Source organism: Lithobates pipiens, unplaced genomic scaffold (genome assembly GCF_037356315.1).
Source record: "Lithobates pipiens isolate NorthernLeopardFrog02 unplaced genomic scaffold, aLitPip1_a1.2 Scaffold_19, whole genome shotgun sequence".
Lineage (NCBI taxonomy): Eukaryota > Metazoa > Chordata > Amphibia > Anura > Ranidae > Lithobates > Lithobates pipiens.
This window is the reverse complement of record NW_027507764.1, coordinates 456224030-456238278: the sequence shown is the minus strand read 5'-3', so window position 1 is coordinate 456238278 and position 14249 is coordinate 456224030. Positions and strand designations below refer to the sequence as shown.

Sequence of the window (14249 nt, the reverse complement as noted above, 5' to 3'; positions counted from 1 at the left end):
TATATACCCTGGTGATTTTGGCCTGATAACATGCACACAAGTTGACACAAAGGGGCTTGAATGGCTAGTAAACGTAACCATCCTCAACTGATCTGTTTGCTATTAATTTGTGTGTGTGTATAAAACGTCAATGAGTTTCTGGATGCTTGACAGACCCTTGCATCTTTCATCCAGTGCTGCACTGTTTCTGGATTCTGAGTCATGGGGAAAGAAAAATTGTCAGAGGATCTGTGAGAAAAGGTAGTTGAACTGTATAAACCAGGAAAGGAATGTAAAAAGATATCCAAGGAATTGAGAATGCCAAATCAGCAGTGTTCAAACTCTAAATCAAAAAGTGGAAATGAGGGATTCTGTTGAAACCAAACCACGGTCAGATAGACAAACTAAATTTTCAGCCACAACTGCCAGGAAAATTGTTCAGGATGCAAAGAAAAACCCACAAAAAAGTTTAGGTGAAATACAGGACTCTGAAAACATGTGGCGTGGCCTTTTCAAGATGAACAATAAGGGGGCAATTGAAGAAAGATGGGCTACATGGTCGAGTCGCCAGAAGAAAGTCAATACTACGCAAATGCCACAAAGTATCAACTTACAGAATGCCAAACAGCACAGAGACAAGCCTCAAACCTTCTGGCACAAAGAAATTTTGAGTGACGAGACCAAAATTGAGCTTTTTGGCCACAACCTATAAATGCTTCATTTGGAGAGGAGTCAACAAGGCCTATGATGAAAGGAACACCATTCCTACTGTGGAACGCGGAGGTGGATCGCTGATGTTTTAGGGATTGTGAGCTACAAAAGGCACAGGAAATTTGGTCAAAATTGATGGCAAGTGGAATGCAGTATGTTATTTAAAAATACTGGAGGAACATTTGCATTCATCAGCCAAGAAGCTACGCATGGGACATACTTGGACATTCCAATATAACAATGATCCAAAACTGACCTGTCATTGGCTACAGCAGAATAAAGTGAAGCCATCTCAGTCTCCTGACCTCAATATCATTGGGGCACTCTGGGGTGATCTCAAAACATGCAGTTCATGTAAGACAGCCCAATAATTTACAGGAACTGGAGGCTTTTTGCCAAGAGGAATGGGCAGCTTTACCATCTAAGATAAAGAGCCTCATCCACAAAAGGCGTTCATTGATGTTAAAGGGGGCAATACACAGTATTAAGAACAGGGGTATGTAAACGTTCGATCAGGGTCATGTGGGTAGTTTCTGTTGCCATTATGACTTAGAGAGTAAACAGTTGATTAATAAATGGCTTCAACAAAACACCAACCATGATTGAAAGAAAAGTTTTTGTGTTATATGTAAACTTATGAGCATAACTGTATACTTTAAAATTAGTTTTTTTGGAGTTTAGACATACTTTAAAGAATTTATTATAACACCATCACCATACAAAAGTCAAAGGTTAAGCAGGATAGTGGGCCGTTTGTCTACACATGCCCTATAAGAGCCCAAAAAATTGGTTCTTTTATGATGAATCAAATTCTGTAAGAGACAAGAGCCAGGACCTATGTCCCCCAGTTGATATCAAGAAATGGCTTATGATGGGTACAATAGTTCTATTGTCTTTCTTTATTACGGAACACAGGAAGTCTCATTTTTAGAACAACAAAAAGTCGTCCAACTGAGGTGTGGGAAAAAAGCAAACAATCCCTAGCAGGTCTAATGTTAATGTAAAAACTGGGGACTGCCAGCTGTCCAAGAGCCACCTGAAGGATCGAATGCCTGAAGCTGGCAAAAGATTAGAATGCAAGCTCCACCTCGTACTAAAAAAATGTAAGGCAAGATCATGGGTAGCTTTGCGGAATGATGCAAAATAAACCAAATAACTCTAGGTGCACCTGGGATGACCAAAAGGAAGTCAGTAGGTGAGAGATAAAGACTAACAGCCTGAACAGTGGTCAAACAAGGAAGCCCTAACCAGGGAAATGGGATCTGAGAGGTACCGTAGAGTGATACCATTGTTGAGAAAAAATCACAACTGTCCTAGAACAGAAAAAGGTCCCAAGCCTCGACTCACCTGATCCCATTATAGGCCCAAAAAGAATTGGGGTTCCACGCATGAAATGGCTGTCAGGTCAGACACTCATCTTGCAAAGGTGATGACTACCAGAGAGAGGAGCCCCTTGAGGTTGAGTTAAGAGTAAAATTACCTCCAAGGAGTCCTAAAAATGAAAAACAGAACCAAAGTTTTTATTGTATGGAGTCACAAGGGACAAACGAGGCAAGGTACATGGGAACAAGCTCATATAAGGACTCAAAAGGTTAACCTCTAAAGATTTTTTTAAAAATAGCAAGGAAGAATGCACTTTTGATAGCTTGGCGAGCCAGGCTATAATCCAAACTATCTGCCAGAAGGGAAAGATGTGCCTGGGGTGAAGCCCCAAGATTGACTTGGCTGGAATATCCTTTCTACCTTTGATCAACACAAGATTCCCCACCGTGTCAGTCAGGAGGCTTACAAGATTGTGACGTACATTCACTTGGGTCACTTCAGAACAAGGAAGGTTGCCTGAAAGCCCTTCCCATCTTGAGTCTGAAGCAGACAAGGAAGAATTAGCTGTAAAGGCCTATGGAATCAACAAAGCACTCTACTATTGCTAGAGGATTCCCGAATCTGTAAACAAACCAGTTCAGTGTTCTGTTGAACCAGGATATCAAGGGGCCCATATCAGTTGTCCTCAACTGGCAATTTAGGTCCTGGACACACTCAAAAGTATGAACAACTGTCCCATGCCCATCTGACTGCAAATGGGATGAACAGAGAAAACAGGCCTAGAACTTGAAGCTCTACCCAAGTAAGGATCCAAACTACCTCTCGTCACAGCAAGATCTCCTGTTCCTCCTTGATGGTTGAGGGAAACCAGTGCTGTGATATTGTCCAACTGGATCCAGATCAAATGAACTGTAATGGAAATGATCCAGGAAATGATCCAGCAATGTAGAAAACCACAGGAAGTAGACTGGGAAACAAGAATTCTCTGATAGATGAATTAAAAATGTGGGAAAGAAAGACTTTACTCACACCAGAGTTAGAATACTGCCCAGTCAGGTATGACCTGATCTTAAGGGGCTGAGCAGAAACTCGGCCAACTTCTCCCAGAGCAAAAATAAATAAATAAAGAAAGTGTGGTACTGAGACAGTCTGGGAAGAGAATAGAAAAAAAAAAGTGTGCCTTGAAGAGTGTTACCCAGGGACACGCAATGCTCATGCAACAGCTGATAGATGGCCAACCAGACTGAGGTCTGGAAAGCACCTTACACAGAACCCAGTGCCCTCAGGCCACTTCCATGCTAGCGCCATAATGTCCAGGTCAGCAGGGTAAGGATGCAGTACCACAAAATCCAGCCTGAGGGTAGCTGCACCTGTAGAGACAAGCTCTAGCACTGATGGAAGAAAATTCATGAATGAGAAAAACATTGCTTGCAAAAAAACAGGTTAGCTGTTTTAACAGAAAAAGCTGAGAATCGTTCTAGGACACCAACAAACAGTTAAACAACTTCCTGTGTCCTTCAATGGACAGGAAAGAAATGGGAGTATTGCTGCATGCTATAGTGATCTAAAAGAAGTTAGCGGGAGCAACAGTGTCCCCATCCAGCTTTAAATACTCTCATGCTGCTGAACCTACTGTGCCACGGGTAGTTCCCCTTCTTGTGTAATTTTCCAATCAGGAGAAATGAGGCAATCTCAAAAAAACAAAAACAAAAAAAAAAAAAACACAACATCAAACATTACGGTCAAATAGTTATTCACACAATATATATGCGATTTACCATTAATAAGGTAAGGATGATTGCAGCATTTTCTCAGCTCCATCATAGTGTTTAGAAGGTTAGGAACATTTGCATGGCCACCGCCACTTCCTTTGGAAAGGAAAGCAAAATTCTTCTCCAAGATGGCTCTGTAATATTTCTTCTGGATGTTTGTCAGCTCTACTTCTATAATGGTTTCTTCCTTTGGGGCCAAATTCTTCTCAACATCTTCCTTAAGACGTCTTAACATCATCGGTTTCAGTATAGCTTGAAGCTTTTGTACCTAAAAAGAAGTTTGGTGCAAAATACTTAAGCAATTGTGTAATCCAGTCTGACTGTTCCATTAAACAAATACCTCCCTATGGAGTCTGATATCAGCTGTATAGTAAGAATTGTTAGATCTCCTACCTGTTCTTCAGTTTTTAGATCGCCAAACTCTAGCATGAAATTGCTCTCTGATGGGAAGCGTTCAGGTTCCAGGAAGTTCAGCAGGCTGAAAAGCTCCTCCACAGTGTTTTGCAAAGGGGTCCCTGTTAGCAGCACTTTGTGTTCCTGAAAGCAATGCGAATTAAGAATGAGACCAAAAGAGTAAAAAAGTTACTTTCCAACAATGATAGAAATGTCAACATTAATCAGCAATCATTTGCTGATAAATTAAAGCTACATAATAGGCATTGTCTAACTTGGGAAAAAAATAAAAATATTACGTTGGTCGAATGCCTAACACAAAGGCTCAAAAGCTTTAGAGAATACCTGCACATCCGTGGCATAAACTCAACATAGGATTACAATTATTCACATTAAAGATACGATATTCCAGCCCTTCCACTCCTATTCCCAATTCTACCTTTTTCTAGTACATGTACATCACAGTTCAAGAAGTACAGGAACACGAGCACATCCAAAATAGAAACTGGAAATGTGTAAGAATGAGCAAAGAAACCATAGTATAAAGCAAAGCAACTAAAAGACCAACAATTGCAGGTGCATACGGCACTTTTCACCTGAATTTAAAGAGGTTTGAAAACCCTCAACTATACTGAGTAAAGCGACTAGCCTCAGATGATACAAAGATGAAACAAATCCCCCTACATACGTTGTACCTGTATATCTGCAGCAATATATCCTGTAGATAATTAAAAAAAAAAAAAAAAAAGACACACACAGATCAAAGGATTTTTTTTTTCAGCTCCAGAACCAGGTGGTCAGGACACTCACTTGAGACAGAAGGGATGTGGGTCAACAGGGTACTTTAACCCTCAGTGATTGCAGGAGCTGGGACGAGCTCCCTCCCGTGCCAGCACTCCCAGCGGTGGAAGCTCAGTACTCATATCCTGTTCTAGAGAGCCTAAGCGGCACACCAGACAATGTTGGGTCACAGTTCTACATTGTGAGGGCAGCTCTAAAAGCTGACTGGAGAGAAGTAATACACCCCTCTGCAGAGCGAAGGATATAAAATTACACCTAAAATTTTGGAGCTCCCTCCCAGTCACCTTTTTAACTCAGTGTCAGGAAAACCTGTCAGAAATGACTCATACAGGGTGCATACAAATAAGGCAGCAGAGAAAAATGATACGCAGTGCCTTGGAAAGAGATGTGTACACACTACAGAAGGATGTGCTCAGTTCATATTTCCTTTCTGAGGTTTACAACCAAAGATAGGGAAATTGTACATCAAAATACAAACACTAACACAGTATAAAAGGGTGAGTCTTTGCTTTACATCACCCTAAAGTCATTGTGTGCTAGAGTAGCAAAAATATAGAGCTTTAATTGATCCTTTCACATGGGCCCGTAATGCGGTATAGTCCCGCAATGCAAACTTGCGGCTCGGTAAAAAAAAAAAAAAAGAGAGAACAGCTGCGGATGATTATTGGGGTCAGTACAGAGCGGGATACAGGAAGTGGCAGGGTCAGGAGGGGATTTTTAATATTTTAAATTTTTTTTTTACAGTTTAGAGGGGGCAGATTACACAGCACAAGCACTGTGCTGTTTAATCTGCTTAAAGGGACCAGGATCTGATTTTTTTTTGTTGGCCAGGCAGCACAGTTCTGGTTCTGGGAGGGCGTCATATGACCTCCCTCCATTTGAACAGGGAATACACGCTATTCTGCGCGCATCCCTGTTCCTTCGGTGGCGGCGTGTCACAGTGACACTGCTCGCCACCGAGGGGGGTGAACAGCCTGGCATGGCTATTTACCACGTGATCGGCCATAATGAAGTCATGGTCGATCACAGGTGGTACCGCCCCACTTTGCATGGCGCATGTGCGCGACTGGGAGCGCTCTGCGCTTGCACGTTGGTTGCGGCATGTTCCTGGGAACACTACTCGTCACCGGCACTAGTAAAAAGCCATTGGCCGGCGGCTGTTTACCACGTGATCAGCTGTGATCCTTTCATAGCCAATCACCAAATGTCAACAAACCGCAGTAACGGTTTCCCCTCCTCACACACCGATCATGTCCGAGGAGGAGATTGCGGTAACATCTTGTTAACGCTTACAGTGTACACCGATCACCATTATTGCACCTCCCCAATAAAGAGGACCTGTCACCACCTATCAAAGTACCCGTCACCAGCCCATCAGAGTACCGAGTACCTATCTGCAGCCCATGCCTCAGAATATACGTTGGGGTGTTTGTTTTCCAAATTCCACTGGGCTGGTGCTCAAGGACCTTCAAAAGTGTGGTGGGTAGGAATGAAATGAGATGTGTAATTTATGCTCCTAGAACACCTGAAGGTACTACTTCAATGTTGGGCCTCTGTATGTGGCCAGGCTGTGTAAAAGTCTCACACATGTGGTATCCCCATACTCCGGAAGAGCAGCAAAATGTATTTTGGGGTGTAATTTGTTGTATGCATATGCCGTGTGTGAGAAATAACCTAATATGACAATTTTGCAAAAAAAAAAAAAAAAAAAAAAAATCTTCATTTTGTTAACGATTGTGGGACAAAATTACAACTTAAAAAAAAACAAAAAAACTCACCAATACCTTGGAATGTCTACTTTCTAAAAATGGGTCATTTGGGGGGTATTTGTACTTTCCTGACTTGTTAGTGTCTCAAGAAATGAGATACACCTGATGTACTGAAGGCCTGATCAGATGTGATCAATTTTCCGTAATTGGCACCATAGTTTGTAGACTCTATAACTTTCACAAAGAACAAATATACACTCATTCGGGTAATTTTTACCAAAATTACTAATTGACAAAATGTTATGACAGAAACATACATACCAGTCCTTAGTAGGGAAAGAGGCAGATGCTTTTTTTCGGCTAAGCACACCCTCTCCTACTTGCATGCCTGAGCTAAGGACAGGTAGATTCCAGGAAGTGCACCATGAATCATCTGCCCTTACACAAGATGGTCAAGGCCAGAAATGCTAGGGTTTTTTTTCAAAGTGATTTCTCAACATATAAAGCATGGAGACATGGATGGATGGGCGAGTTTACTTTATATATTAAAAATGTATCAAATATATTTTTTGGTTTGTGGTGCTCAGATAAAGTGTAGTTCCACTTTAAGCAATATTTCAGTGTTATTACAGTTGATCTAATTCAACAACTATTTAAAGACAATTTGATGAGATTATCCTCTTCACTAAATTTATATCAGTGAGAAAACCCAGACAGTAACCTTGTAATGTTGTCAGTCATCTGTCTGGGCCAAGCCAAAGCCTAACAAAGCATTTTCCCGATCCATAAAGGAGTTAAAGACAGATAAAAAGACCCACATCAGTGTACCAGTCACCCCTACAACTTCTAGTCCTGAATTAGATATAGCTATAGTGGTCTACAGAAAGGAGGTGCAATTCAGCAGCTGGACAGCCACAGGTTGTGCAGACATCTTTCCTATAGCCAGCAGCCAATCCAAACCCACAAGTACAGGGTATGGAAAAGCATTTCCCTTCTCATTTCAAATTCTTGTACAGCAGATGCTGGTTCCAACTTTAGCCTCAGAGTCTGGCTGTGCTGATTCAGCAGTCACACGTGGCACCTCCTGTCCTCACAAGATGCTCTCGTCTAAATGATGGATGCAGCAGAAAGATGTGTACAGAGGTGTTCCCATGAATACAAATAACAGTACTTGCTGCATAGCAATAAAATAGAGAAATTAAAAATTATTTGCATTTGACCAGCCCGCTTCATGGGTATTTTGCACAAACAGGCTATATGGAATCTATCAGAGCAAAAATAAATAAATAAAAAACACACAATTCAGCCTTATGAAAGTCAAGGGATGGAAATTAAATAGATATCCAATTAGTATATGTTTCTGGCTCATGTACGGTGTCAAAGAACAAGACAAGGGACAAAACTCACCAAATCCATCATCTTTAGCCCTTCCAAGAGCTTACAGTTTCTGTTTTTTAGCCGGTGAGCCTCATCAATAATCACACATCGCCAGTGGATGTTTCTGAGCTCAGGGCAGTCTGTCAGAATCATTTCAAATGTTGTAATGATGGCATGGAACCGGTAGGCACCCTTTATTGCTTTGCCCTTAAAATAGGAGAGGAAAAAAAAAAAAAAAAAAGATCAGTTAGCACACGAGCAAGGTGGGAGGACCATATGTCCGTGTTTACATTTCATCGGTCTACAATGTGCGAGTTCAGAATGTGTACATATTCTGTACTCCATCTCAGCTTTCATCTGTCTGTATGCTAGACAAAGGCCTTAGTGCTTGGAAAGCTTGCGTTAGATTTATTTATTTATTTTTAAAGACACTAAAAGGTATAATTCTGACAATACTCTGAGTCTTTTTATTTTATCTATATTTAATAACAGGAGAAAGTCCAACACTGTTAAGTTATACAGATAGAAAACTGGGAAAACTATAGGCTGTGAACACAAGCTATAATGACACACTAAAAATACAGAAAATACTTCCTCTAGGAAGCAGCTGTCCTAAAAATATATCAGGCGAAGGTATTCATTTACTACTCTCAACCATTACAGGCACGGATCTCCTTATTACACCCTGGATTCCAAAGGCAACAACATACAACTACTGTTTTAGTCAAAAAGGAAGCAAGTGAACACAAAGACATATTTGACTTTGGTGCATCAATTGGCTTGTGCCTTGGTGAAAGTCAGACTATCCAGAGTCGTTAGCTGGAAATGCAGTGAAACAAATTCCTTTTTATTAGGACATAAAACATGTTAAATATGTCAGCCCAGAATTCAATATTTCCGTTATGTGCCTGATGTACCATGTGACTTGTATGAAAACGTATCCTGTGCTTTGTATTGCTTCATTTTTCTCAAATCCCTGGGTGTTGCTGCCAGTCACTCCGCTTTTCTATTAAGGTCCCATGCACACTAGTAATAAACATTTTTTGTGTGGCGTGTAGCAGCGACTAGTTAAGGGGCAAAGGGTCTGCCATGTCCTTAACTACTAATGACGTATCAGCTGTCAGCAGGATTTCCCCCCTGCCTGAACCATACCAGGGCTACATGGGGGGGGGGGGGGGGGGGGGGGGGAGTCTCAGACCCCCACATCCAGCAGTCAGGGTTAAACCCTACTGACAGCCGATGAGTCATCCGTTGTTAGGGATGCAGTGGCCGGCTTGCCGGTCTGCTCTTCAGCAACCAGTTATTCACTGGTTTAAAGATGTTATTGGCCGACCGCTAAGAAAAAAAAAAAAAAAAAAAAGCTGGAACCTGGTGCTTAGCAGCTGTCAGTGTTTTTTCTGCTGGCAAATCACTCCCAAAAACAAACATACATGGACACATAAGATAACACCATTTGCTTCTAGAAGAAAAAGGAAAAAAAACAAAAAAACCCACACTCAAAAGTAGCTGCTAGGAGCGTTTTTTTTTTTTAAGCTAGTGTGCATGGAGCCTACAAACTGACTATGCTAGGCATGAGAACACAATGTGGTCAGTTTTCCAGCAAAACTCAGCCTGCTCTCCTCCAATGCTCTGACTTATGCAGTCATGCTCCCCTGCAGTCATTCACTGGGAAGACCAGTGTGTTGCTGCTTCTCAATCCAGGATAGGAAATTTATAGGGGAGATCATCGGGTGAAAAATAAAAAAAGGTCTGGGGGAAAAAAAAGAAAACGAATGCAGTCACCACTTCTAATGGTAAGCTGCTTTAGATAACAATGTTGTTCATGTTTTGATATGAAAGGAATAGTCCATATAAATTATTAAACAATTTAATAAGGACCCTGATCACATTAATATGCTGATAATATTTAATATACAGGTAACCATGTAAGGAATAAACACTTGTGTAAATAAAACACATCTAGAAACATAAAAGAGCATTGCGAATTGCAAAATACTGCTGATATATTTACCCAATAGAAATTTTTTCACTTTAGAACAAGTAGCGGACCTTTAAATATAGTTGGCTTAAATGTTTTAAGGGATTTGAGTAACAAATCAAACCTACCTGTGAATCTTTAAAGTACATTTCATAGAGTTGTATGGTTTTCCTGCTTGCTTGGCTTCCATGATAAACGATAACATTCAGTTCTGTCCATGTGCGGAATTCTCTCTCCCAGTTAGGGATCGTTGACAGTGGCGCAATGACCAAAAATGGACCATGAATGCTCTTCAAGAAGATCTCATACAGGAAGGTAATTGACTGGATTGTTTTCCCCAAACCCATTTCATCAGCTAAGATGCAGTTTCGCCTAAATACAAAAATGGGTTAAAAAATAAAAGGTAATTCTAGCTATAGTAATCTGTTTGTGCACACGTTCTTATTTTGGAACAATGCTCCTGTACACCAATCATACAGCAAACAGTACAGCAAAATGTGCACCACTGAACTCAAAATTGCAATATGGTGATATCCAACACAATCTGTTTTCCGCTAATAAATTTGCACAGCCATATGATTTCCCTTAAAACAATCCTTTGTAGTGTAGTATTATACTGGAAAAAAAAAACTATATACACAAGATGACCAACGTGTCCGACAAACCGTTCACAAGCCAACAGTGTTCAACTACATGTCCCATGATGCTCAGACAGTGCACGATTCAGATGAACATTTCAAATAAATAAGTCACCCACTTCCAGGAACCCCTCGCAACAGCATGCATCTTGTGTGTCATTTAATAATCGCATGGTGTTAGAAGGTAAACTTTCCCTTCAGCCTTTAGCCTGGAAAGTATGCATCATCTTCGAGCAGCTGTGCCGTGTACATGTAAGTTGTGAGTGTAAATCCAGCTATGATGTAGTGCTGCTATGATTCAGAGTTTCTGTGCCAAGCAGAACATTCCCATCACATGTTTACAGGCCGGGGATTCCTAACGAGAACAGGAGCCCAGCTGTCTCGAAGAACCATGTGCAAGTGTAGAATGCGGTCATTCCCCAAAACGGTTAACAGAGTTCCGCTAAGTGTCACTTACGTCTAAAACGGCAATAGAACATGCTTAGCCGAAAGGTTTAAAAAAATTAAAAAAAATAATCATTACTAAAATAGTTGAAGTGCAACCTTACATTCAGCCTTGCACAGTTGCAATTTCACTGCACACTGAGCTTCTCAGAGTGTGAATTAGAAGCTGCAGCAAAGCAAGAGCCTGCATCATTTTCAAGATGGAAGATGTTCAGCATCATCTAGCCCAGGGATGTCCAACCCACGGCCCCGGGGAATTCAGCATGCAGCCCAAAGCATGTCTGGAAGTACCCCTTGCAGAAGAGCAGCCACGCAGCTTGCATGCATAGAGGGATGCAGGGGATGCCGTATATACCCATCTACACAAGCTGTAGCAGAACAGAGAATGTAGAAATGAGAATGGCTGAAGGGATGAAGGGGGGCTGCAGTTTTTGTAAAAGCACCAGCAACAGCTAAAGCAGGGATTCTACATAGCACCAAAGTAGTAAATGCCACTTGGCTGTATGGGGGTGGATGTTGATATGGGCTGCACCCCCCCCCCCCCAGATCTCAGTTGTTCCTCACCCACAATCCCCCCTCTACCTCCACACATAGCAAATACCAGGGTTGCCAACATACATTAAATTCAAGCACCGTTTGTAAAATACATGATTTTTACATCTGTCCATCAATGCATGTTATAGTCATGCAGCCTGCATGGGCAGATATTCACAGACAGATAAAAATCACAGATTTTACAAAGTGTCCATGAATTTAGGCCTGGTTCACACTACTGCAGGAGGTTGCAATCATCCACAGCCAAAACACGCTGCTCTTTACAGATGTGCGGGCTGCCAGTAATTCTTAATGGCACCCCCACCCATCTAAAAGCGTGGGTGTGGGAACCAATGGGAAATTGCATGGTAGAATAGAACCATATGATTTCCCAGTCCCTGCTGTTCAAAAATGGTGAATGAACCTTTTTCCTGCATTAAATGCAAAGAAACAGCAGCCCATTAAAAATGAATGGGCTGCCTTGGCCCCAAAAAAAAAAAAAAGTATTCTTCAAATGTGGCCTAGGAAGGTCAAAAGGTTGGACACCCCTGATCTACTCTATATATTATTATATATGTCTTGTGCACATGCACTGACATATATAAATGTGTCACGCCATGTATCGCAGAGAGTAACTGTGATGCAACATTCTAATATTATAAACTTATTATGAAAATATTCCTATCCCCATAAAGTGCTAATCAATATGGTTACAAATCCATATATGAATATACATGAAAATAAAATAAAAATTAAAATAAAAAAAACTTACAATTAAAAAAAATCTAATATCTAATCATGTGAAATGCATATATATCCAGTGCCTGATGATATAAAGTCTATATACATCTCGAATATTCAATTTCCAATAATAAAGTGCTCGTGCTCAGTGAATATAACGTGAATGAAATCAATAAGCTGCCATCAAGTCCATAATTTTTTTAAAACATTTTAAAATTAAACAAACAAAATTGGAATGAACATAAATCACACCCCTGATCTAGCTCTTTCTTCCCCAGCTTGTCTGAGCCCACTCATTTCATTCATTGGATTTTCACTCCTTCAATCATGAACCCTCAGCATTAGATGTGGGCACTTTCATACAAATGCAGTCTGAAGAACATCCATCCATAAAATGCACCTGACCCGATATCCTCATTCACACTTCCCACAGTCTTTGCATTCTAAGTAGGACTCTCCTGTCATCAACATACACAGATCAGCGCTACAGTCTTTAGCCTGCAGTGCTGACCAAGTGGCTAAAATCTGACACATTGGTGGAACATAAGTTTATCAGTGGATCGACTTCTGTCCAATCACATTGGCCATATATGGATTGAAAGTCACAGTCCCTTCTGAACAGGACAATTTACAATCCATGTATGGCCAGCTTTAGGCAGGGTGTTGTGAGGTTTTCAGGAAGCTATGCACAGCACCCTACTGGCTCTTCCTACCAGACATGATTTGTTAGCATTACATAGAGAAGTACAGAGACCCAGTAATGACATCACTGGGTTCAACATAGCATATGTAATCAAAGCACACATTTTTTTAAACATTTAATTAGAATATTGATATATTGATGAGGGGGCATGGCCAGAACCAAAGAGGGCAATTTAAAAGCATATTAAATTTCAGCTTTACCCGGGGGGGGGGGGGGGGGGATAAAGTATTTTTGTACTGCAGTTGATGCTCTGCGTAAGCTTTGCTATCAAACAGCATGCAATAGTAATGAGGGTAGGCAGGTAAAAGAACCAAGTTTATAAAAAGGGGTCAGTATATGGATTCTGCATTAGCTGCTCTATGCAAACACATTAAATAAAAAAAAAAAGCATAATCAGTGCAAACCGAGCAACGGCGTTGGTCCTCCCCATTTTATAGAAAGCTTTGCTTCAGGGAATCCCCCTGTGGGTAGGGGCGTGGACTATTTAGCTGGTTACAGTAAGGGGCACTTGAGATAATGCTGATTACTGTTTTGAATCTTACTGTTGCACTAATTACTGTTCACTTTGATATGTTCTCGTGTTTCTTTACATACGTGACCCTTTGCGTCAGACAATGTGTTTGCTTGTTTTTCCTTTGTGCATGTGGAAAACTTAATAAACAGATTGAAATAAATAAAATTTAAAAAAAAGGTGTAAATTGTTTGTACTGGTTGGTTCTGTGTAGTTTTCAAAAGAAATCTTGGTTCTAAATAAACTAGAGTTGGTCAATGAATGCCTGCATCAGACACTTGCCATGTCTACTAAATGCTTTCTAGATTCACTCTACAGGATGCCGCACAGTCAAATAAGGTTTTTCCACATTTTTTATGGGGTATAAACCTCAATCCTAAGATGCCAATAAAATGTGTAAGGTTAAACTCTGCCATGAAACAAAGCCATTAAAGTTTACTAAGGCTACTGCTAGGAGAGTAGGAAAAAAATACTTACGTGTTGTACCAATTGAACAGCAGCCAATTCACTCCTTCCAACTGGTATTCCCTGAGACTGTTATTGTTTTTATACTCCCTGGAACTCTCCGATTTCTTCCACTCGTCGGCAGGAGGTCGCTCCTGTTTCAAATGCAGTAAATCCCATTAGTGGTTTTC

At 40.8% G+C, this 14249-nt stretch overlaps 1 protein-coding gene across 2 annotated transcripts in view; it reads right to left on the bottom strand.

The window, feature by feature from the left end:
* The window catches only part of CHD7 (chromodomain helicase DNA binding protein 7), a 152096-nt gene that overhangs the window by 40438 nt on the left and 97409 nt on the right, over positions 1-14249 (bottom strand). For both annotated transcript variants that reach the window (XM_077492755.1, XM_077492756.1), the window contains exons 10-14: positions 14092-14213; positions 10172-10415; positions 8096-8272; positions 4179-4322; positions 3792-4053 (exon numbers count right to left, since the gene is read on the bottom strand). In XM_077492755.1, coding sequence (XP_077348881.1) covers positions 3792-4053; positions 4179-4322; positions 8096-8272; positions 10172-10415; positions 14092-14213 — 949 coding nt within the window. The remainder of the gene's footprint in view (positions 1-3791; positions 4054-4178; positions 4323-8095; positions 8273-10171; positions 10416-14091; positions 14214-14249) is intronic.